This window comes from Ceratotherium simum, chromosome 25 (assembly GCF_057802395.1).
Source record: "Ceratotherium simum simum isolate JZ-2026a chromosome 25, ASM5780239v1, whole genome shotgun sequence".
NCBI classification, from domain to species: Eukaryota; Metazoa; Chordata; class Mammalia; order Perissodactyla; family Rhinocerotidae; genus Ceratotherium; species Ceratotherium simum.
In genome coordinates, this window is record NC_141924.1 from 11,479,780 (window position 1) to 11,503,493 (window position 23,714).

The 23,714-nt window shown below is 43.7% G+C and overlaps 2 protein-coding genes across 5 annotated transcripts in view; one reads left to right on the plus strand and one right to left on the minus strand.

Moving 5' to 3' along the window:
• Nucleotides 1-4,181: 4,181 nt before the first annotated feature.
• CBY1 (chibby 1, beta catenin antagonist) lies at nucleotides 4,182-12,443 on the minus strand. Of its 4 annotated transcripts, none has more exons than XM_087448917.1 (6): nucleotides 12,339-12,443; nucleotides 11,008-11,123; nucleotides 8,008-8,123; nucleotides 6,965-7,070; nucleotides 6,666-6,884; nucleotides 4,182-4,910 (listed from the first exon to the last, which is right to left on the minus strand). In XM_087448917.1, exons 2-6 carry the CDS (start codon nucleotides 11,084-11,086, stop codon nucleotides 4,903-4,905), a joined length of 528 nt encoding a protein of 175 aa, XP_087305043.1. In that variant the 5' UTR covers nucleotides 11,087-11,123; nucleotides 12,339-12,443; the 3' UTR covers nucleotides 4,182-4,902. The 4 variants fall into 4 exon arrangements, with proteins under 4 accessions (XP_087305043.1, XP_087305044.1, XP_087305042.1 ...); XM_087448918.1 differs by having other exon boundaries at nucleotides 6,766-6,884; nucleotides 11,008-11,126; XM_087448916.1 differs by having other exon boundaries at nucleotides 11,008-11,126.
• A 341-nt stretch (nucleotides 12,444-12,784) lies between these two features.
• FAM227A (family with sequence similarity 227 member A) overlaps nucleotides 12,785-23,714 on the plus strand; it is a 72,209-nt gene continuing 61,279 nt past the window's right edge. Inside the window, exons 1-3 of the mRNA XM_014793212.2 lie at nucleotides 12,785-12,997; nucleotides 16,014-16,249; nucleotides 18,125-18,207. Coding sequence (XP_014648698.2) covers nucleotides 16,108-16,249; nucleotides 18,125-18,207 — 225 coding nt within the window. The 5' untranslated portion in view covers nucleotides 12,785-12,997; nucleotides 16,014-16,107. The remainder of the gene's footprint in view (nucleotides 12,998-16,013; nucleotides 16,250-18,124; nucleotides 18,208-23,714) is intronic.

The window sequence follows — 23,714 nt, forward strand, 5'->3', positions numbered from 1 at the left end:
TTTTGGGGAAACGGCAAGTAAACAGTCCCAATGTACCAAAACAAAGGCAAGAGTTAACACTTAAGTACGAGGCATTGTGTGCGCGTGTGTGTCACAGCAACCTACTGAGGTTGGTACTATCATCCCAATTTTAGAAATGAGGAAATGGAGGCACAGTACAGGGTTGCTGCAAGTATTTCTGGAGGACAGATTTCTAGAAGCGGGTTTGCTGGCCAAAAAGTATGAACATTTAAAATTTTGCTAGGTATTAGCTAATTGCCCTCGAAATTATGATATCACATACTTTCACAATAGTAAGTAGAAGGGTCCTTTTCCTCACACCCTCCCCAGCGTTAGGTATTATCCATATTTTAATTTTTTGCCTATATGATGGATAAAAATGCTCCTTTTTATAATGTGCCCAAGTTATTAACACAAGGGTAATTTGGTATAAACCTTTAACCAGCTGACCACGGAAATGGAGACTCTCAGGACTGGACCGTCCCAATCCTTATGGCTGCATGACGCCGCAGCAAGGAGACTTGATCCTGTGATTCCATGTGAGGTGGGCAGAGGGGTTTGCACCTCCTCCTGACACAGTCCTCAGTCCCTTTCATCTTTGGACAGGGCAGCTCTGACTACAAAAAGTTTTCATGTCACAGAAGGGTGTTTACTGTATGACTCCATTGTATAAAGTTCAAAAACAGGCAAAACTAATCTATGTTGAGAAAACTAATCTATCTAATCCTTGGAGGAGGAGGAGAGGGTAAAATTTGGGAAGGAGCAGGAGAGTGGCTTCTGGGGTGCAGATAACATTCTATTTCTTGACCTGGGTAGTGTTTACGTTGGTATGTTCAATTTGGACGATTGATCAGGCTGTACACTTACGAATTATGCTTTTTGCATGTGTTAAAAAGTTTTTTTTTTAAAGTAGGCTAGCTCTACATAAATACATGGGCAGCTTAAGAGCCCAATGCCAATGGCTTTTGATTCTTTTACGGGCTCTTTTAAGAAATGCTGGAAGACCAACACCCTTGAAGGTAGAGAAGGCAATCTTTTTTTTTTTTTTTTTTTTTTTAAAGATTTTATTTATTCATTTTTTTCCCCCCAAAGCCCCAGCAGATAGTTGTATGTCATAGGTTCACATCCTTCTAGTTGCTGTACGTGGGACTCGGCCTCGCGCTGGACGGAGAAGTGGTGCCTTGGGGCGCGCCCGGGATCCGAACCCAGGCCGCCAGCATCAGAGCGCGCGCACTTAACCGCTAAGCCACAGAGCCGGCCCGAGAAGGCAATCTTACATGGAAAGAACAGACATCAATGACTCCAAGTGGAAAGTCACAATGTTAATGTGAAGAAGTTTTAGGAAAACTTTAACCAATTAATTTTGTTTCTATTCACAAGAGCAATACATGATTTTTTAAAAACCATGTTTAAGGCTAAAAAAGCTCTTTCAATAATTATAAAGTTGTCAAGGGATAAGAAAAAATATTGGGAATCATGCAGTGCCAAGTATTCAAAGCCTCAGGAGTAGACGAGATGATCTAGAAAAGGCAGAGTGAGAAGATAGGACAAAGCCCGTGGAATCAGACATTTAAAGGTTAGGGGGGTACTTGGTCAAAATGCTAGACAGAAAGTAGAATGGTGCTCGCCAGGGGAGAGGAGGAAATGGGGAGTTAGTGTTTAATGGGTGCAGAGTTTCAGTTTTACAAGACGAAGAGTTATGAAGATGGATGGTGGTGATGGCTGTACAACATTATGAATGTATTTAATACCACTGAACTGTATGCTTAAGAATGGTTAAGATGATAAATTTTATGTTGTGTATTTTGCCAGAACAAAAAAATGTTTTAAATTAAAAACATAAAAAATCAGAACTATCAAAAAAAATCCCCCAAAAAAGGTCAAGGTAGAAGGGGAGCCTTCTTCTCCCATCCCAAGAGGTTCAGGGAGGAGCTGCCGGAAGGAAGGAGGAAAACTGGAGGAGTGTGGCTTCACTGAAGGTTTCAAGGAGAAACGCTCAGTGGCAACAAAGACGACATACGGCAAGACTGACACCAGGCCAGGGGTCACAAAGGACAAGGGGACAAGAGTGCCACCAAGTGAGTGAGGATGCCCCATGCTGGGCGCAAAGATGATTCTGCCATTTGGATGGAGATGGGGTGTTCTAGAACCCAGTCCCCTAGCTCCTCTCAGTCCCCATCCCTCAAGTCCATGATTTCCACCTTTCCTGTTTCTGTGCTGTCAGAATTGGAAACTGATAGGATAACAGTTCTTAATTTGGGTCGGTGGAGGGCATAGATCTCTTTGAGAATCTTAAAAAAGCTATAAGCTCCCCCTCCCATAAAACATACTGTGCACCTTAGCCCATATGTGTACAATTGTGCATATGGCTCCCCTTGCTAGGCCCCAAACTGTAAAATTTCCTCTGATTATTGCCTCTAATCCTGCACTCACTCCCTCACATCCACAGAACTCTCTGTCTCAGCTCTTCAGTAACAGTTCTTCCCTCATCTGACACTCAGCACAGACATTCACAAAATCGCTGCAGCGATTACAAGGGATGATAACTGTCAAGTAGAGAGCACTATTTACTTGGCTGCCTCATAAGTAATAGATTTGGTTAATAAAGGCTTTGAGAAGGAAGCATTTTAGCCAGAACCTGAAGGATGTATCTGACTACAAGGTAAGATCTTGAAAGTATAAAGCATCTCAGTGGGAAAAAAACAAGGCTTAGGGTGGTGAGATATAGGTGACTTTTCCCCTTTTCTTTATACTTTCATTAATAGGATTATCCTTGACTCGGCTCACACTCCACATCCATCAGCAGACACTGGTGGGCTGCACCTTCAACTCACGTCTAGAATCTGACCACTTCACCTCTACTGCCACCTCCCTGGTCCCAGCTTTGCCCCCTTCAGTCTCTTCTCACCACAGGGAAGCCAGGGGGATCTTTTACAAAACAAGTCAATCTATATAGCATTCCTCTGCTCAAACTCACCAATGGCTTGCTTCTCTTATCATTCAAAATAAAAGTCCTTCTTCACTGCAGAACTGTCCCATATACTGGCTCCAGCCCCGCAGGTGCCAATGGTGGTATGGAGGGGGACACACGTCATTGTAACAACCAAACCTGCCCCTCAGGATTCCCAAGGTTTCAGTCCTGGTTCCATCCCTTCCAGCTGTGTCACCCTGCTAGGCTCCTTTCTTCATCTAAAAGCAGGGGATGATGATAACAAACTTGAAGAATTCTCCTGAGAATTAGAAATAGGTGCCTGGCGTCAAGGGTGCTCAGTGAATGGTTGCTAATGACACTGGTCTAGGAACAAGCCAACTCTCATTGCTCCTCTTGTCTGCACCTGAAGATTGACATCCTGTGTATATTTGCATCCCTCTCCAATTTCTTCTGAATCATTCTCTCCTATATCAGAAAGTAAGGTTATGGGCTGGAGCTGTTTCTATCCAACCCCCCTAAGAGCTGGTCCTAAGGATGAACTACAAACAGCAGCCTCCATTCGAGGCAGTCCCCCACCCAGCTCCTCTTTCACCGTGGGCTGGGAATCAACAGCCTCCCACACTTCTACTGTATGACCCTAGACAGTTTCTGAACCTCCTGGAGTTTGGTTCCTTCTTTACAGGCAGACATGCTGACAGTCCCTGCTCCGTAGGCTGAGCTCAGGAGGAAATGAGCATGTGTGCAACATCCTGAGCCCCATCCCAGGCATGTAACAGGAGTTCAGACGCTGCTGACCACAGGAGCCATCCCCGGTCTAAAGCCCTGGGCTCCATGTCCCCACCCGCAGAGGTCAAGCCCTCCCCCTTGACTTTTGGAGCTGGATTCCCTCTTACTGACTTTGGCTGGCTCCCTCCTCCAGCCAGAGTAGCTCGGCTCACACTGACTCAGGCACAAATTCCCATTCTAGGAATCCAGCCCCTAGCCCAACCACTGGGTCCCTGCCGGGTCCAGGCTAGTCCCAACTCCCCAAAGGAGGAGGGCAGGGGAGTTTGGGCAGAGAGACTGTTTCTGTTCCAGGTCAGCCTTCCCCCCCAGCTCGGGAAGCTGGAATGTTTCTCCGGCAATGGTGACATTTCCCCACAACCTAAAAATTCTGCCTTGGGATGGAGCAACAAAAGCTTAGACTCCGGGCTCCATTTACTTCTTCAAGAGCTGCTGCTTCTTTTCTCAGTCACTTTGGCCACAGAGAGATGATTAACAACATTTAATTTTAAAAAGTAGTGTAAACAGGAAAGTAGCACAAAAATACAGTGTTGCCGTGGAAGGCTGGTGCTTGCTGCTGAGAAGCTGAAGCCTGACGAGGTCATGATTTGGGGAACGAGTATTCTTTAAAGGACAGAGAGAGTGGACTGAGGGCAGAGAACCAGGAGAGCTGCTTGTCTGAGACCCCCTCATGCCGGGCTCTTTAGAACTGGAGCCACACTCCAAACACCAACGTGAGGGAACGAGATGATGAACTCCAGCTGCTTCTCCCAACAGTGTCTGTCCAATGAGGGGGAAGCTGGGACACATGCATTTGTATGTTGAGTGACTGGAGAGCACCCAAAGTCTTACCATCACCCCAGACCTCCCTGAGACCTGGTTTACAGACTGGCCTCCCTGTGCCGTGCAGCCAGAGTACATTCCCACATACCCCCTGGCCTGGAATCCTGGTGTCCTCCATTATGTTGTCACCTTCCTATTGCCAACCCAAGGGTGCCAGTGCCTTTTAGCCCCATTATATGATACTCTCTCCCAGGACCTAATCCACTAGTGGCTAAAGAAAACCCTCAGCCACATCCTACTTCTCTGATCAATGGGTTTCTCCCTATTCTTCTAACTAATGTCTTTGGGGTCTTCATTTTCTCCTCCGGCTGACACTCTTCAATTCATCCAATTCCTTCTCCATTAAGTGGGATTCAGCAGTGGTCTCAGAGAGCTGAAAGTGAAGCAGCAGAGCATTATAAAGAAGGACATTTCCGGGCTCTATTTTAGGTTTGCAAGGCCAGCCCTGCACCTGGGGAAAGGCCCCCTGGCATCTCTCTAACACAGCCGGCCTCCACGATGGGAACCCCTTTGTAACCGGGCAGAATGTCACCACCTGACGACCCAGGGTCTCAGATACCTGAAGAACATTCACAGTCCACTCTATCAACATTTTTGATCTCCTAGGATTGCATGGCACTCACTGTGTTAGGACAGCAGGCCTTAGGCTTAGGGGATGAAAGAGGCAGATCTTGGTGATTTTTTTTTTTTCTGTGAGGAAGATCAGCCCTGAGCTAACATCCATGCCAATCCTCCTCTTTTTGCTGAGGAAGACCGGCCCTGAGCTAACATCTATTGCCAATCCTCCTCCTTTTTTTCCCTTTTTCTTCCCAAAGCCCCAGTAGATAGTTGTATATCATAGTTGCACATTCTTCTAGTTGCTGTATGTGGGACGCCACCTCAGCATGGCTAGACAAGTGGTGCATTGGTGCGCGCCCAGGATCTGAACCTGGGCCGCCAGTAGCGGAGCACGTGCACTTAACTGCTAAGCCACAGGGCCAGCCCCAGATCTTGGTGATTCTAAGGCTAAAGGATTAGGGTCTGAGTTGCTTCTGAGCTCAAATGATGGTGACTGGGGAAAAAAGGCTTGAAAGAGAATGCCCCTTTCCCTATCAGGATCTTTCAGTGGACTTTAGAGTAGCAGGTGGAAGACACTCAAGACAGGGACAGAGAGAGAAATTCTCTAAAGCAGAGGTGAGCTCACTGTGAAATGAGCTACACTTCCTAAGCAATATTTGTATTATTAACTCACTACGAGGTAGATCCTATTATCATGCCCATTTTATTGCTGAAGAAACTAAGTTTCTCCACACAGAGCAGTTACGTAACTTGCCTAAAGTCACACAGCCAGTGGTGGAGCTGGGCAAGGAAGCAGGCAGTTTAGCTCCAGAACAGATGCTCTTCACCACTCCTGTGTATGCTCTCCTGCCTCTCAATCAATCTTCACCCACATCTCTAGGCCCAACAGGTGGGTTTTTTTTTAAGGATTTATTTTATTTATTTACTTAATTTCTCTTGAGGAAGACTGGCCCTGAGCTAACATCTGTTGCCAATCTTCCTCTTTTTCTTTTTTCTCCCCAAAGCCCCAGTACATAGTTGTATATCCTAGTAGGTACTTCTAGTTCTTCTATGTGGGACACCGCCTCAGCATGGCCTGATGAGCAGTGAGTAGGTCCGCTCCCAGGATCCAAACCAGTGAACCCCAGGCTGTCGAAGTGGAACACGCAAACTTAACTGCTAGCCACTGGGCCGGCCCCAACAGGTGGGTTTTTAACAGCCACAAGAAACCGATGCCAAGGCAGAGTGTGCCCCTCAGCAGGTCCGGGCACTGACTAATGCCTACTTAGTATGAGACACCTCCAAGCCACGAGCAGACTATCCTTCTTCCTGGAATGCCTTCAGCCCAATCTCCATTCCTCCCTTTATCCTTCCACATTCAGCTCAAACTTCCCTTCCTCTGTGATGCCCTCCTCACTCGAGAGAATTACTTTCTCTCTCTCACGTGCTGACGCCAGGCCCCGTACAGACTAACTGTTACTCTTAGACGAGGCACTGTCATTATGTTTACTGTCCATCTCCCCGCTAGACTGGGAGCCCTTGAGGGTAGGGACTGGGTCTGCTTTGTATCTTTGGATTCAAAGCAACTTACCTGGGCAAACTGGCACTCGAGGTATCAGCTGGCTGCAATGACTCGAGGTGGAGCCCCCCAAAAGGAAAGCCCAGGCATCCCATCCCATTGCCTGGCTCACCATGTCCAGCAGGATGTCCACTTTCAGCCGCAAGAGATTGTTCTCCTCCTCTAACTGCTGGTTCCGCCTCCGGAGGCGCTGAGCCTCCCTCCGGTCCACACCTCCACTAATCCCAGTCTCTGGGGGAAGGGCAGAGCCACCAGTCACAAGGGGGGTTTCCTTCTACAATCTTGGACAAAATGGCAGGAAATAAGCCCACCTGCTATCCACTGGCCATTTTCAAACTTCAGGCTTTGCCCCGCCAGGTTCATAGTGGGGGTTCCATAGTCAAGGCCCAGCTCCACCTCCCGGGTCGACCGATCCAGCTGCAGGTGAGACACTGCATGCCAGCTTCAGGAGGCCAAAGTACACAGGCGCTGGACCCAGCACCTCTTCCACTCACTATATAACCCCAACAACTCATTCCTTTTCTCTAATTATTACCTGGCACACTTAATACTTTTTTAAAAAGTCACAAAATCAAACAAGGTACAACAAAAACTTTTAAACTATAAGAGAGAAGAAATGTACCACTTTATACAATAGATGTTTTCCAGGAAAGCTATATATGCTGAAATTTGTAAACCGAATTATTTTACACCTACTGGGCACTTAACAGTTTAAAAAAATCCTACTGTAAATTTTTAATAAAGTGAAAAATCCTTTTTAAATGTAATAAGCCTCTAAGTTATCATTTGCTTACTATGGAGTTATAGATGTCATGGAAAAAGCATAAAATGCTAACGCCCAATTAGTAGTGGTAACTGTTCTTTAATGTGTTTCCCAACGTTTCTACAACTCACTGAGCACCCACCCTGTGTCAGGGCCAGTACTGGGTATTCAGAAATGAATGCAACCAGCTCTGCCTTCAAGGAGCTTGGAAACTGCCTTTGGAGCCATGACATATCCTTCTGAATGCCATTAATGGTGGCAAAACATCATCCTTTGAGAATGAATTTGATTCTTAGACATGACTAAAATTCATTCCTGGCCAAGTCATGGGAATAAAGGGAAGTCAAATTGGATAATAACATTTGGAGCCAAAAACCATAATGAGATCAACTGTCTTATTAGGTTCTTGAATAAGCTCTAACAATAATTCCCAAATAGGAGTTAAAAAACGTCTTTAGCAATAGCAATAATATGAATTAAAAGGATGCCCTCCTACGAGGATGCCTCTGGAGGACCACACTTTCCATAAGAGACCCAGCTTGATGCTCCAGTCCCCCTGCACACCAGGCTGAGCCCAGCACAGACACTCACATTATGCAGGTTGGAGAGAGAAGCAGACTTCCGAGGGGGTGTCTTCTTTGGACTGAATGTATTCCCAAAGAGAGGCATCTTTGGTCTGATGAAGGAAAGGTCAATGCTCCCTCCTCCTAGGGCCAGAAAAAGTCAAGGGTACAAACAGTTGGGTCAGTGACCTTATGCCACTGTCCTGTAATCATGAAAACACACATCTTTTCATGTGGCTGTTAGCAGTCCTGGTAAGAGCTCCCATGCTCACTATTATTATAATCAATAATGCTCACTATGTATCAGGCAGTATGCTAACACCTTTGCATGCAATATCTCATAACCCTCCCAACCACCCTTGGATTAGCTCCTCTTATTATCCCCATTTGACAGATGAGGTTTAGAAAGACTAAGGTCTTAAGTAGAAGATAGTATTTAAATGCAGGGCTCTGTGGCTCTATAGTTTATGTTAACCACAGGCAAGTGCCTAACTTGCCTGTCTTAAGTTTTGTCACAAGTCAGCATCACCAGACTTACAGTCTAGAGAAGGAATGCAATCCTGACGTATTCCTGTACACGGGTAAGACTCACACCTGGGGCAAGAGCCTCTGCATCTTCTCTGTCGTAAACAAATGAAGCTATACTTATACTGCACCTTTGGATTGATAATAGTGCCTCAGTCCACATGTCAGAAGGGCACCTGTCCTGTATGGCAAGTGAGGTATTCGGAGGAAGGAGGTGGCCCACAACATGGCAGAGCTGACAATGGCAGCCATACTTTGCTTTCAGCGTTATGCAACCTATTGCAACTCACACGGGTCCACTTAAGTAGATTTACTGACACTGCCCTTTTTTTTGGGCGACGGAGGGAGGAGAAGTAAATTTTTTTGTATATTTATGTATAACACAAACATAGAAAAGTATACAAATCATAAGTGTATGGCTTCATGAGTTTTTACCACACACACACAGACCTGTGTAGCCACCCTCCAGATCAGGATACAGAACATTTCATCACCCCACAAGCCTCGCCCAACAGCCTTATATCCATGAACTCATACATTATATCCTCTTTTGTGTCTGTTTTTTTGCTCAATATCATGTTTGTGAGATTTATCTGTCGTTGTATGTAGTTGTAATTTGTTTGTTCACACTGCAGTAAAATATTCTACAGCATGAAGTAGATGTTTTGGCTGTTTCCAGTTTTTGTCTATTCAAAATAGTGCTGCTGAGAACATGCCTGGACGTGTACTTCTATACACATAAGTATACTTCTCTGCTTCTATACCTAGGGTGGAATTGTTGAGTCATAAAGCATTCATAAATTCAGCTTTAGTAAATACTGCCAAATGATTTTCCAGAGTGGTTGTACCAATCTATACTCCTACCAACAGTGTACGAGAGATCCTCGTGAACATTTGGCATTTCCTATCTCTTTCATTTTATCCATTCTGGTAGGTATGTAGTGGTATTGCCTTGTGTGTTTAATTTGCTTTTCCCCAGTAACTAATTAAATTAAGTACCTTTTCATATACTCATTGGACATCTGGATACCTTCTTTTGTGACATGCTTGTTCAAGTCTTTTGCCATTTTTCTACCGGGTTGTCCATCTTTTTTTTTTTCACTAGGAAGATTTGCCCTGAGCTAACATCTGTGCCAGTCTTCCTCTATTTTGTATGTGGGACACTACCACAGCATGGGTGACGAGTGGTGTAGGTCCGCACCTGGGATCTGAACCCACGAACCTGGGCCGCCGAAGCGGAGCGTGCAGAACTTTAACCACTTAGTCATGGGGCCAGCCCCCGTCCATCTTTTTTTTTAAGGGTTTGTAAGGGTTCTTTATATACGCTGAATACAAGTCCTTTGTTTTATATATAGAAAATACTGAAAATATCTTCTCCCAGTCTGGAACTTGCCTTTTTGCTTTCTTATTGGTTTCTTTTTGATTAGAGAAGTTCTTAATTTTAATGGAATTTGACATCAAATTTTTTTTTTAATGATTACTGTTTTTGTGTCCTATTTAAAAAATTTTTGCCTACTCCAAGGTCATAATATTTTCATATATTAACTTCTGGAAATTTTATTGTTTTAGCTTTCATATTTAGGACTACGATTCCTCTGGAATTAATTTTTGAATATGGTGTGAGACGAGGGTCAAGGTTCATTTCTTCCCATATATTACCCAATTTTAACTTACAACACACAAGTAGCTTAAAAAGATTCCTTCTAAGAAACTGTAGACTGAAAGTAACAATAACGAAAGCACAACTGAGCAAAAAGGAAGAAGCAGAGCTCTCGCTTTTCCTACTCCTGGGTCTAAAATCTTCCTTCACTACGTGATGAGATGAAAACAGCAGTGAGTTCACTGTATCTGACAAGAAGTTGGCCCAAAAAAGAGGGAGCTTCTCAACACTATGAAACAAGGTTTTATATCAACTATCATTAAAAGAGAATTCATAGTATGAATCCATCACAGTTAGCAAGACGTGTATTCAATGAGAACATGAAGAAGAACTGTGCTGTTTTCAGTGATGTAGAAATTAATATCACTAAAATTAATGATAAAAGTTTATGGGCCGGCCCCGTGGCTTGGCGGTTGAGTGTGCGCACTCCGCTGTTGACAGCCTGGGTTCGGATCCTGGGCGCGCACCAACGCACTGCTTCTCCGGCCATGCTGAGGCCGTGTCCCACATACAGCAACTGGAAGGATGTGCAGCTATGACATACAGCTGTCTGCTGGGGCTTTGGGGGAAAATAAATAAATAAATAAAATCTTTAAAAAAAAAAAAGAATGGCATCTGAAATACTTTTTAAAAAAAAAGTTTAGAAGCTTCTTTGGAGGTTTTACGATATACAATACAGATGTATATATGATTTATAAATAAGTAAATATGAAGATATTTATGGGTGTGTGCTCATGAGAGTTTTATGGCTAGGTGTGTGTTTGTAATTGAAAACAGCAGTAGACCAACAACCTAGGGGATGGCATTTGGGCCTGGGCACAACACTTTAGTACTTGGACAAACCAGAGTGATTCCAGCTTGGTGGCGGACAGGACAGCGCTGGGGACCAAGATGCTGAGGGAGTTTGAAGCTGTCCTAGCATGTCATCCAAAACACAGTGGAAGGCCCTGGCATTGTTTCTGCTGGAAAAAAGAAAAAGGGTAGAAGAGGGACGACAATCTTAAGTCTGTAGAGGGCAGAACAAGAACAAAACGGGAACATCCAAGAAGAAAGATTTTAACTCAAAAAAACCAAAAGGGCACAGTAACAAAAACTAACATCACTTCCTGTGTTTCCACTATGGGTTGGGCCCAATGCTGGGCATGCCGCATATATTTCTTTTATTCCTTGCAGCAACCCCACTAGGTAGGGATTGTCCCATCCATATCAGAGATGAGAAAACTAGGGCTCAGAGAAGTTAACCAATTTTCCCAAGGTCCACAGCCATGATCAGTTGGCTAAAGGTATATATCAAATTATCCTTGTATTAATAAGTTGTGCGGTACATCACAGAAAGAAGCATTTTCATCCATCACATTGGTAAAATTTAAAAGATGAATAATATCCAATACTGGTGAGGGTGTGGAGTAAAGGACACTTTCATTTACTCTTGGTGGAAACATAAGATGCTATAATTATTTCAAGGGCAATTAGGCAAAACCTAGTAAAATTATAAATGTGCATACTTTTTGGCCAGCAAATCTACTTCTAAAAATTTATCCTCCAGAAAGACTTGGACATGGTCACACAAATTTTCTCTATTGTTGGTAACAGTGAAAAATAATGAAACAATCTAAATTGTCTACCAATGGTTGGTGTAGCCAAATACATTGTGGCACAGTCTCATAACGGAATACTAGAGTGCCAGACAATGAGACAGCTGTATATGGACTGACCTGAAAAGACCTCCCACACATTCTGCTTTACAGTTTGCAATGGGCCATGAAATACATTATCTGATTTTAATCTAACAAGAAGATGAGAGCGCAGTCTTCGGCTTTCAGCGGATTCTCAAAGAGATACACGTCCCCCAGCGAGTCCAGGGCCAGTCAAGCACATGCCGCGCAAGGACCCGGCCACCCAGGGCTGTTGGACTCAACTAACGGTAGTGACAAACGTCCACTCGCACGCCCTCATTTAATCACCCTCAAGCCTAGTTACGGGGAGGAACTACTACGCCGATTTACAGTTGAGGACACAAGCTTCGAGAAGGGCAGTGACGGCCTGGCGCGAACCCAGCATCCGCGCCCCCGCCCTCGGCCGCTGCAACTGCGGGGAGGCCCCGGGTCCCTGGCTAACGCCGGGCGTCCCACCCCTCGTCGGGCCCTGGAGGAACGCTGGGCTCGCAGACGTACCTGACCAACCCCGGAGCCCGGGGTCCAATCGCACCCCGACACCTCCAGAAGCGGCCCACCCGAGGCCGCGTCACCCACTGCGACCACGGCTCACAGGACGCTCCACCGCCCCCCACCCGCACTCCGCGCGCACGCGCAGCCCCGCCCCGGACTCTACCACCGAGACGGGCGGGGGGCCCGGAGCAGCTGGGTCCTCAACGCGAGCCCACGCGAAGCTCCAGAGATGCTTGAGGACGGCCCTCGATGTGTTAGATGGACTCCACAAAGGGACTGTCTTCTGGGGTCATGTACACGCCCCAGGCTACACGCTAGGACGACGAGCTAAACCCACCTTCCCCACACACCCATTAGTCTGGTCTCCCCGGCCTGGGGGGCCGTCGCCATGGTAACGGCGACCCGCGGACGCCGCTGCTGGCGACGGTTCCATTGTTGGGGGAAAGTGGTGGCTGCGCGTACACGGGGACTCACAGTAGCAAAATGGGCCTCTCCCCGACGTCCCTCCTCCTCTGCCACCTCCCCGGCCACAAAGCAAAGGGCACCCCTTACGTGGATGTGGGGGCAACGGGTGCCGGGTGTCCCAGCCAGAATTTTGCAGGGTCCCCTGAGGGACCCGTGGCGGAACCGACTCCGACTTCGTCGGATTCCGCCGATGTCTTCAGGTAAGACGGACAGACGGACGGTGATCGGCCCTGCCCGCCTCCGCAGGCTTGCCCCCTTTCCACGCCCCAACTTTCATCTGCTTCGACAAGGAGGGGAAACAGGCCCAGGGACCGCTTCAAGGTTGCACAGTGAGCAAGGGGCAGAGAACTACTCGAGAATTAACTCTAGATCTCCTAAAGTGCTAACTGTGTGTGTTATTGGTTCCATTTGATAAATGAAGACACTCAGGGCCATTCAAGGGATATTTACTGAGTGCCTATGGGTGCACCAGGTCATCCATCCAGTGAGGGGCAGGACCCATGGGTCTCTGGCTCCAAGTCCAATTTTCTACCAACTACACCTCACTGCACTTAAAAGCGGAGGGTTTCACGTCCTAGAACCAAAGTCTGCACAGTCTAGCCCAGCACTGTCCTATGGAAACAATGTGGGCCACATATGTAATTTAGAATTTTCTAGTAGTCATATTCTAAAAAGTAAAACAAATGAGGTGATATTAATTTGAACAATATTTTATTTAACTCATGTCTCAAATATTATTATTTCAACATATAATCAATATATTTAAATTTATACTGCTTCAGTTTTAAAATTTAAATTAATTAAAATTAAAATTTTAGTTCTTCAGTGACACTAACCAGATACCAAGGACTCGGTTGTCACATGTGGCCAGTGGCTACTGTGATGCACAGGTCTAGCCTTTTCCTACCTTTCTACCTTGCTCCCCTCTGCTTGGGTGGTATTTTCCCTGCCCCTTTATCTAATTAACTCCTAATCTTCCGTCAAGCCTTGACCATGTTGACCAGGTCACTGTTATGCTGTCTCAGCACTGTGTACCTCCCTTCAAAGCAGTGGTCACAGTTATAATTCACAATTATTTTTAGAATTGTTTGATTATGGCAGATCTCCCCTAGTAGATGTAAGCTCCATTAGGGCAGGAATCAAGTCTGGTCTAGCTCACCCTCCTATCCCCAGTAGGAGCACTGCTGGCTTGTTTTAGGCACTCAGTAAACAGTCATTGAATGACTGAAGGTTAACCTCAACCAAAATCTGTCTGACTCCAAAGTCAGCATTGTTTTAACTTGTTTAACATGTTTCAGTTAAAACATGTTAACTTGAAACAGGGGACATTCAAATCTCGGTTGCCAGACTGTGTGCTCCTTGAGGGCAGAACGTTCTTTCCTCTTCCACTCATCTGCCCCCAGCACATAGCACAGTGCTGGGCAGGGTGTAGATATTCAGTGAAGTTAGTTTTCTTCCCCCTCCTTTTAGTGACAGTAAAAACTTAGCATGTTTCAGAGCATACTTATGCTAAAATGGTATGATGAAAAATTCAGAAGGGAACAGAGTGTATATTTTAAACATTTCTCTTAAGAAGCATACTATTCAATTCTCCCATTAGGCATGAATAATAATGTTAAGCTAAAGCAAGAGGCTTCTTGACAGTGTCACTCTAAGCCTGGCTTTTCAGAGAACATGTGGTAGTTTTCTGGTCACGCTGGGGAGTGGGTGGGAGGAAAGTGAGAAGCCCTAAAATGCGCCTGCCTCCTCTTTACCCTCTTCCCCTTGCCTGTATGACTAAAGACCAGGAGCGGGAGGGAGGAAATAGTATTGGCCTGGGCCTGGGCCAGCCTTTGCTACAATCCAGCTGACTTGGGACAGTCCAAAATGGAGGGCCTTTGGGCTAGAAAGAAGTGTGGCGAGTGAGTCTAAGATGGAATCAAATATTGCGTGAACCTAATCCCCAGGGAGTAATTTGCCTAATGGATAAAGATGTAGAAACAAATAATTCCAGTTGCATGCCATAAGTGCTGTAAGAGAGGGGTGAAAACAGAATCCTGGGCTTCATGGAGGAGGGGTGGTACTAGTGACCTGCAGCAATTCAAGAAGGTTTTTCAAAAAATATATCACCTAGGCTGAGCATTGAATCGAGGGAACAACATGTGCAAAGGCATAGAGGCACAAATCACAGCATGGCAGGGACCAGGAAGAAGTTCAGTGGGGCAGGCATATAGGATGCACAGCTGGGGAGAAATGGTCAGAGCAGAAGGCTGAACCTAAGGACAGGAAAGGAGGCTTGTGAAAAGGCAGCTGGGTTAATTTTTTCCACCAAACTCTACCTTTTCTCTCTCCTTCCATTAGGAATGAGCTTTTTTGGGGGGGGAGGGATGGGAAAGAGTCGCCCTGAGCTAACATCAGTTGCCAATCTTCTTCTCTCTCTTTTTTTTTTCCTCCTCAAAACATATTTAGTTGTATATTCTAGTTGTAGGTCCTTCTAGTTCTTCTATGTGAGCCACCACCACAGCATAGCTACTGACAGATGAGTGGTGTGGTTCCGTGCCTGGGAACCAGGCCTAGGCCACCGAAGCGGAGTGTGCCAAACTTTAACCACTAGGACATCAGGACTGGCTCTGTATGAGCTTCTTGAGGGCAGATCTCAGTCTTTTACTTCATTATAACCAGACCTATACCACCAGGCTCTGGACATGGAGGACTTGCAAACAATAGTGATGAACTCCTGGCCAGTAAGCAGGGACCCAGGAGAGCAGCCTGGCCAGAGTGTTCCAAATCCAGGAGGAAGAGTAGTGATGGGGCCAGTTTTCTGAGAGGGAGCAGAAAGCCTCAGGTAATCAGGAGCCTCATGCTGAGGAGATGGACCTGTATCATAAAATCATAGCATCTGAGAGCTGAAAAGGGTCTTCGGAACCTAATTCAAATCTGACTTTCCAGGTGAGGCTCAGAGAGACAAAGAGATTTGATTTCATTTCTAATTTGGAAATTGGCTTGCCGGGTGGTCTGGAGCACTGGGCTTTCCAGCATTCTAGTCTCCTTACTTTTAAAATTAGAACAGTTTTCATCAGGGGTAGAAAGAAAAAGTATATACGCCTTGAGATCCTGTTAAGAATGGGCTTCTTATTCCCCATCTTGCGTGCAACATGTGCCTCGCCATCAGCCCTGCTTACCAGATGAGCATGGTTGTGTTTTCTAAGATGGTTCTATACTATTTGTGATTTCCAGGAGACTGGTTGAACAGAGAACAAGATCAGAGTGAGAAATGAGAGGCTCTTAAAAGTGGAAACTTACTGTTCATCAGTTTACAAGAAACTGGACAATGGCTTTTTTCAGGAAGATGGATATTATCAATGTCACCGCCTTGCCACTGGTGCCAGTAGATGAGCACCTGGCTGTCTCAGTCGTTGCACGGAACGCAATGAAGAATGCTATGAGGAAGAATATGGAGGATAATCCACCCTGTATCCTTCTGTGGTGCCCTGTATAATTGAGACCAGATACGCCTGCTGCAGAGGTGTAACCCGTGCTCAAGTCTATAACACTCGTTACTTATTAGCTCATTCCTCCTACTTTCATTAATCTTTTTCAATTACTTAAGTCTTACCTATCCTCTAAAAGAATTTGAGACAGCAAAGGATTGTTTGACGTGAGTTTGTTTTACTAAGATAATCAGAAAAAACCCAAAAGGAAGAAGTACTAGAAATATGTGTTGAAAGAATGGGGAAGAAGAGAAAAAAAACCTCATTTTTTTTCATTGTCTCCTTTTTTCCCTTCTACCTTCCAAAGAATTATAGTTATAGGTAGCAACTAAGAAGTCACAGTCCAGCCCTCTACCCTCAAACAAGTGAGCTTAATTAAGACCCAACTTTTTTTTTTTTTCCTGCACTTGACCTCACCTCTTCTCACCACCAGCGCTTCTGCCTGGGCCCAGAGTTTGCCCCTTCTGGCATCCTCCAGGCTCTACCCACCAGCGCTTCTGCCTGGGCCCAGAGTTTGCCCCTTCTGGCATCCTCCAGGCTCTACCCACCAGTGCTTCTGCCTGGGCCCAGAGTTTGCCCCTTCTGACATCCTCCAGGCTTTACCAGCATCTTACTTCTCTGGCCCTGCCTTCACTGATTCTCATCTCATTTCTGACCCTTACATGCATCCCAGGGACCCACAGAATCCCATCTCTGGAGGACTGTAGAGCTCATCCAGCAAATAATCCTCTCAGGTTATAAATAACCCCAGGTCTTTCCATCTTGTAAAGAGCTCATTTACCTTCAAGTCATGCTGCATGTGTCCCCTTGCATCCTCTCGCCTTCCCTGCCTCTCAGAAACCCTTCTCAAGATGAGCACAAGTGTGATCCCATCAGGATCTGCTTCAGGGTCTCACTTTCCTGGGTCTTTTTCTGATGTTCCCTTTTTCCTACTTAATCTCACACTTGTCTCAACCTGACTAATCCATCTCACTTTCTACGATTCATCATATCCCTCCTTGGCATCTTCATTGGTCAAGTATCCTCCGATTTGTAAGAACACTTGAGGGTAATGGAAGTCAGAGTGGACCTTGCTTTATGTGAAGGAGTGAGGAGTGATAGGATTATGGGGCTTTTACAAAGGATATATCCTAGACCTGTTGAGGCTGAGACAGAAAGAAATGCAAACGTAGAGAGGGTAACAAGAGAGGCCATCAAACTGAGCAGAGATTTCAACAGTGATAAACGAGGTTGAGGTACCTTTTGACCCCGTCATCTCTCACCTGAAAATCTCTCTTAAAGAAATCATCCAAAATATGGAAACAGCTCTCTGTGTGACTATGTGCATCACAGCATTATTTATAATTGCAAAAAATTGTGAACAACTTAAATATTCAATAGCCAAGGAACAGTTAAGTGTATTAAGATTTCATCCTTTAAATGGATTCATATAATGCCACTTAAAATGTTATGAAGATTATTTAGCCGTATGGAAAATGATCATAATAATGAGTGGATGAGAAGTCGGAGTAGTAAAATAGGCATACACTGAGATTATAATTATGTAGAAAATTACTTATGTAAAAAATTCTGGAAAGAAATCTCCCCAAATCATAACAGAAGTTGTTAGGGTGGCAGCATAATGGATGGTTCTTTTTATATGTCCCAAGATATCTAGAAGATGGTTAACTTTTTAAATAATTTACAAAGCAAGTCATTTAAAACAAGATAAAAGAAATGTGAATGGTTGCAAAGAAAATAATTAAGTGGAGAGACAGCACAGGAAGGGAGTAAGCCGCCGTCCTCTCCAGGCTAGCCCCATCCTGTTCTGTGTGTAATCACCACCCAGCAAGTTTCCTTAGCAGACTCACCTCCCAGCGTGCCTTATAGGCTCCATACACCAGGTGAACCAGATGCTTGGTGAAATAGACCTGAGTCCCACCCCATTGGTCAACAGTCTGGTGAGTTATGGGTGCTGAGGCAAGGCTTCCAGGAAGGAAGGGCCCTGGGGCCCCTCCAGTTATTTGAAAGCACGTTTGCACAATAGAGGTCTCAAAGATTTTTTTTTAATTAATAAACTTTATTTTTTAGAGCAGTTTTAGGCTCACTGCTAAAAACTGAGCTGAAAGTGCAGAGTTCCCACATACCCCCTGTCTCCACACACACACAACCGCCAGCCTATCACCACAGTGGTACATTTGTTACAACATTTGTTACATTAGGGTTCTCTCTCTGTGGGGTACATTTTATGGCTTTGGACAAATGTGTAATGACATGTACCCATCTTTGTAGTATCATACAGAATAGTTTCTGCCCTAAAAATTCTCTGTGTTCTGCCTATTCATCCTTCCTTCTCCTGTAACCCCGGGCAACCACTGATCTTTTTACTATCTCCATAGTTTTGCCTTTTCCAGTGTGTCGCATAGTTGGAATCATACAATACGTAGCCTTTTCAGATTGGTTTCTTACACTTAGTAGTGTGCATTTAAGGTTCCTCCATGTCTTTTCATGGCTTAGATAGCTCATTTTTTTAGCACTGAATAGTATTCCATTGTCTGGATGTACCACAGTTTATTTATTTATTCATTCACCATATCCATGAAGGACATCTTGGTTGCTTCCAAGTTTTGGCAATCATAAAGTTCCTGTTGCTCCACATTCTTACCAGCGTTTGGTGTTCTCGGTGTTCTGGATTTTGGCCATTCTAACTGGTGTGTAGTGATATCTCGTTTTAATTTTCAATTCCCTAATGACATGGTATTGAATATCTTTTCATATATTTATTTGTCATCTGTATCTCTTCTTTGGTGAGGTGTCTGTTAGGGTCTTTGGCCTATTTTTAAATTATGTTGTTTGTTTTCTTATTGTTGAGTTTTAAGAGTTTTTTTTGTACATTTTGGATAATAGTCCTTTATCAGATGTGCCTTTTGCAAATATTTTCTCCCGGTCTATGACTTGTCTTCTTATTCTCTTGACTTGTCTTTTGCAGAGTAGAAGTTTTTAATTTTAATGAAGTCCAGCTTATCAATTGTTTCTTTCATGGATCGTGCCTTTGATGTATCTAAAAAGTCATCACCATGCCCAAGGTAATCTAGGTTTTCTCCTATGTTACCTTCCAAGAGTTTTGTAGTTTTGCGTTTTACATTTAGGTCTATGATCCACTTTGAGTTAATTTTTGTAAAAAGTGTAAGGTCTATGTCTAGATTGATTTTTTTGCATGTGAATGTCCAGTTGTTCTACTGCCATTTGTGGAAAAGACTATCTTTGTATCACCTTTGTTTCTTTGTCAAAGACCAGTTGACTATGTTTATGTGAGTCTATTTTTGGGCTCTCTATTCTGTTCCATTGATCTATTTGTCTATTCTTTTGCCAATACCACACGTCTTGATTACTGTAGCTTTATAAAGTCTTGATATCCAGTATTGTCAGTCCTTCAACTTTGTTCTTCTCCTTCAATATTGTGTTGGCTATGCTGGTCCTTTGCCTCTTCGTATAAACTTTAGAGTCGGTTTGTCAATATCCACAAAATAACTTGCTGGGATTTGGGTTGGGATTGCAATGAATGTATCAATCAATTTGGGAAGAACTGACATCATGACAATATTGAGTCTTTTTATCCATGAACATGAAAGATCTCTCCATTTATTTAGTTCTCCTTTGATTTCTTTCACCTGAGTTTTGTAGTTTTCCTCATATAGATCTCGTACATATTTTGTTAGATTTATACCTAAGTACTTCATATTTGTAGGTGCAATGTAAATTGTATTGTGTTTTAAATTTCAAATTCCACTTGTTCATCTCTGGTGATAGGAAAGTGATTGACTTTTGCATATTAATTGTGTCTCATGCAACCTTGCTATAATCACTTATTAGTTTCAGGAGTTGTTTTGTAGTTCTTTCCAATTTTCTACATAGACAATCATATCATCTGTAAACAAAGTTTTATTTCTTCCTTCCCAATATGTACACATTTTATTTCTTTTTCTTGTCTTATTGCATTAGCTAGGACTTCTAGTACAATACTGAAAAGCAGTGGTGAGAAGGGACATCCTTGCTTTGTCCTTGATCTCAGCTTCAAGTTTCTCACCATTAAGTGTGATGTTAGCTGCAGGGTTTTTCGTAGATGTGCTCTATGAAGTTGAGGAAGTTCCCCTCTATTCCTAGTTTGCTAAGAGTTTTTATCACGAATTGGTCCTAGATTTTGTCAAATGCTTTTTCTACATCTATTAATATGATCATGTGATTTTTATTTTTTAGCCTGTAGATGTCCTGGATTACGTTAATTGATTATCAAGTGTTGAACCAGCCTTGCTTACTTGAGATAGATCCCACTTGGTCATGGTGTATAATTGTTGGATTCAATATGCTAATATTTTCTTGAGGATTTTTGTATCTGTGTTCATGAGAGATATTGCTCAGTAGTTTTCTTGTAATATTTTTTCCCGATTTTGGTATTAGAGTAATGCTGGCCTCAAAGAATGAGTTAGGATGTATTCTTTCTGCTTCTATCTTCTGGAAGAGATTGTACGGAATTTATATAATATCTTCCTTAATGTTCAGTAGAATTCACCAGTGAAGCCATCTGGGCCAGGTGCTTTCTGTTTTGGAAGGTTATTAATTATTGATTCAATTTCTTTAGTAGTTGTATGTCTATTCAGATTGTCTATATCTTTTTGTATGAATTTTGGCAGATTGGGTCTTTCAAGGAATTGGTCCATTTCATCTAGGTTACCAAATTTGTAGGCACAGAGTTATTCATAATATTCCTTTATTATCCTCTTAATATCCATAGGACCTCTAGTGATGTCCTCTCTTTCATTCTGATATCATTAATTTGTGTCTTCTCTGTTTTTTCTTACTTAGCCTGGCTAGAGGCTTATCGATTTTTTTTTCTTTTTTAATTTTTTATTTATTGCAGTAACATTGGTTTATAACATTGTATAAATTTCAGGTGTACATCATTATACTTCTATTTCTGCATTTATCGATTTTTTTGTGTGTGTGAGAGGAAGCTCAACCCTGACCTAACATCCGTGTTAATTCTCCTCTTTTTGCTGAGGAAGACCGGCTCTGAGCTAACATCTATTGCCAATCCTCCTCCTTTTTTTCCCCCCAAGGCCCCAGTAGATAGCTGCGCGTCATAGTTGCACATCCTTCCAGTTGCTGCACGTGGGACGTGGCCTCAGCATGGCCGGAGAAGCGGTGCATTGGTGCGCGGGCGCCCGGGATCCGAACCCGGGCCACCAGTAGCGGAGCGCAAGCACTCAACCGCTAAGCCACGGGGCCGGCCCGACGCTTATCAATTTTATTGATCTTTTCAAAGAACCAGTTTCTGGTTTTGTTGATTTTATCTAGATTGGTAGGTTTTTATTTTTTTCTTAACATTTTAAATATGTCACTCCACTCTCTTCTTGCTTGCGTGGTTTCTGAGAAGTCAGATGTAATTCTTATCTTTGCTTCTCTATAGATGAATGTGTTTCTTTTCCTCTGGCTTCTTTCAAGATTTTTAGATTTTCTAAAGTTTGAATATGAAATGCCTAGGTGTAGGGTGTGTGTGTGTGTGTGTGTTTTGCGTTTATCCCACTTTGTGTTCTCTGAGCTTTGAGATCTGTGTTTTGGTGTCTGACATTAATTTAGGGGAAATTCTCAGTTATTTTTGCTTCAAATATTGCTTCTGTTCCTTTCTGTCTTCTCCTTCTGATATTCTCATTATGCATATGTTACACCTATTGTAGTTGTCCCACAGTTCTTGGATAGTCTGTTCTATTTTTTTCAGTCTTTTTTTCCTCTTTGCTTTTCCATTTTGGAAGTTTCTATCATCATATCCTAAATTTCAGAGTTTCTTTCCTCAGCCGTTTCCAGTCTACTAATGAGCCCATCAAAGGCATTCTTCCTTTCTGTTACGGTGTTTTTGATTTCTAGCATTTCTTTTTAATTCTTCCTTAGAATTTCCATCTCTCTGCTTACATCATCCATCTGTTCTTGTGTGTTGTCTGCTTTTTCCATGAAAGGCCTTAGCATATTAGTCATAGTTTTAAAAAATTCCCCACCTGATAATTCCAACGTTTCTGCCGTATCTGAGTCTGTTTCTGATGCTTGTTCACTCTCTTCCAACTATGTTTTTTCCCTTTTAATAAGCCCTGTAATTTTCTGTTGCAAGGTGGACATGATGTACCGAGTAGAAGGAACTGCAGTAAACGGGCCTTCAGTGATGTGGTGGTGAGGTGTGAGGGGAGGGAATGTGTCTGTAGTCCTGTGATTGGGTCTCTTGTCTTTTGGGGAGCCTGTGCCCCTGGGCTGTGAACTTCACCAGTGTTCCTCAGTTTTTTTCCTGCTTAGGTGGGACAAGATGGCTAGACAGGGCTGGCGTTGAATATTTCCCTTCCCTCCTGTAAGTTAGGCTCTGATAAAATAGTTTCTCCTGAGGGCAGGCCTTGTTAGAAGAACAAAATGTTGAATATTTCCCTTCCCTCCTGTAAGTTAGGCTCTGATAAAATAGTTTCTCCTGAGGGCAGGCCTTGTTAGAAGAACAAAATGTTGAATATTTCCCTTCCCTCCTGTAAGTTAGGCTCTGATAAAATAGTTTCTCCTGAGGGCAGGCCTTGTTAGAAGAACAAAATGCTATGACATATGACATATTTCAAAATGGTTACTTTTCCTCTCCTCCTGCTGGAAGTACCAGGGGATTTTTCTCTGATATTCACTTTGAGGACCTGGTGACCTTCTGGAAGTAAAGCTTAAAAGTGTAGGGGCCCCTGAAGATTGGGTCCCCCTGGAGTTTTTAACTCTCAGTCTTGTCCACACTGAACCTCCAGCAATTCGTCAGTTACAGATTTTCTTATCCTGGTACTGGTTCCCGTGAAGGTTTCTGCTCTGGTACTTTGTGATGCTCTGTAGCTGTCTGTTGGTCTCTCCAATTTTGGGGACAGCAGTTTTCCCTGTGACCTCACTTCTCTGACAGATGTCAGAAGAGTTGTTGATTTTTCAGTTTGTTCAAAAGGTTTTTACTTGTTATAAGGATAGAGTGATGACTTCTGAGCTCCTTACATGCTGGACTGGAAACTGGAAGCCTTGACGTTAATTTTGATTCACTTTTATAAAAATTTAAAGGAAACGAACCCGCCGATATTTCACACACACACATGCACACGCACACGCACACGCAGCGGGCTTGCTGGGAGACAGGAGTTCCGTATAAGTACTGGTTGGGTGGCACAGCTCCCACCAGGTGGAAGAACACTAGCGTGAATCATCCAGAAGTGTCTTTTTGGCTATCTTGGGCTTTAGCAATAGCGTGTATTTGATTTTTAACTGCACTTAAGAAATCTGAGGCATAAATCTAAAAATCTCCAAGATATGGAGATATGGAGATTTGAAATGAGAGCAACAAAACGATGTCAACCAACCAACAAGTCACTAAGGACCTGCTCCTCACCGGTATTGAGTATGCTGTTGTTGGGAGGGTCAG

Bases quoted from the DNA above. Each gene is read 5' to 3' on its own strand.
- CBY1 (XM_087448917.1), bottom strand. From the start codon at position 11,086: ATGCTAGGACAGCTTCAAACTCCCTCAGCATCTTGGTCCCCAGCGCTG. The intron at 8,124-11,007 runs GTTTGTCCAAGT...TTCTGGCCCTAG, and splicing joins ACCAAGCTGGAATCACTCTG to GAGGAGGGAGCATTGACCTT. The intron at 7,071-8,007 runs GTGAGTGTCTGT...TCTCACCTGCAG, and splicing joins CTCTCTCCAACCTGCATAAT to CTGGATCGGTCGACCCGGGA.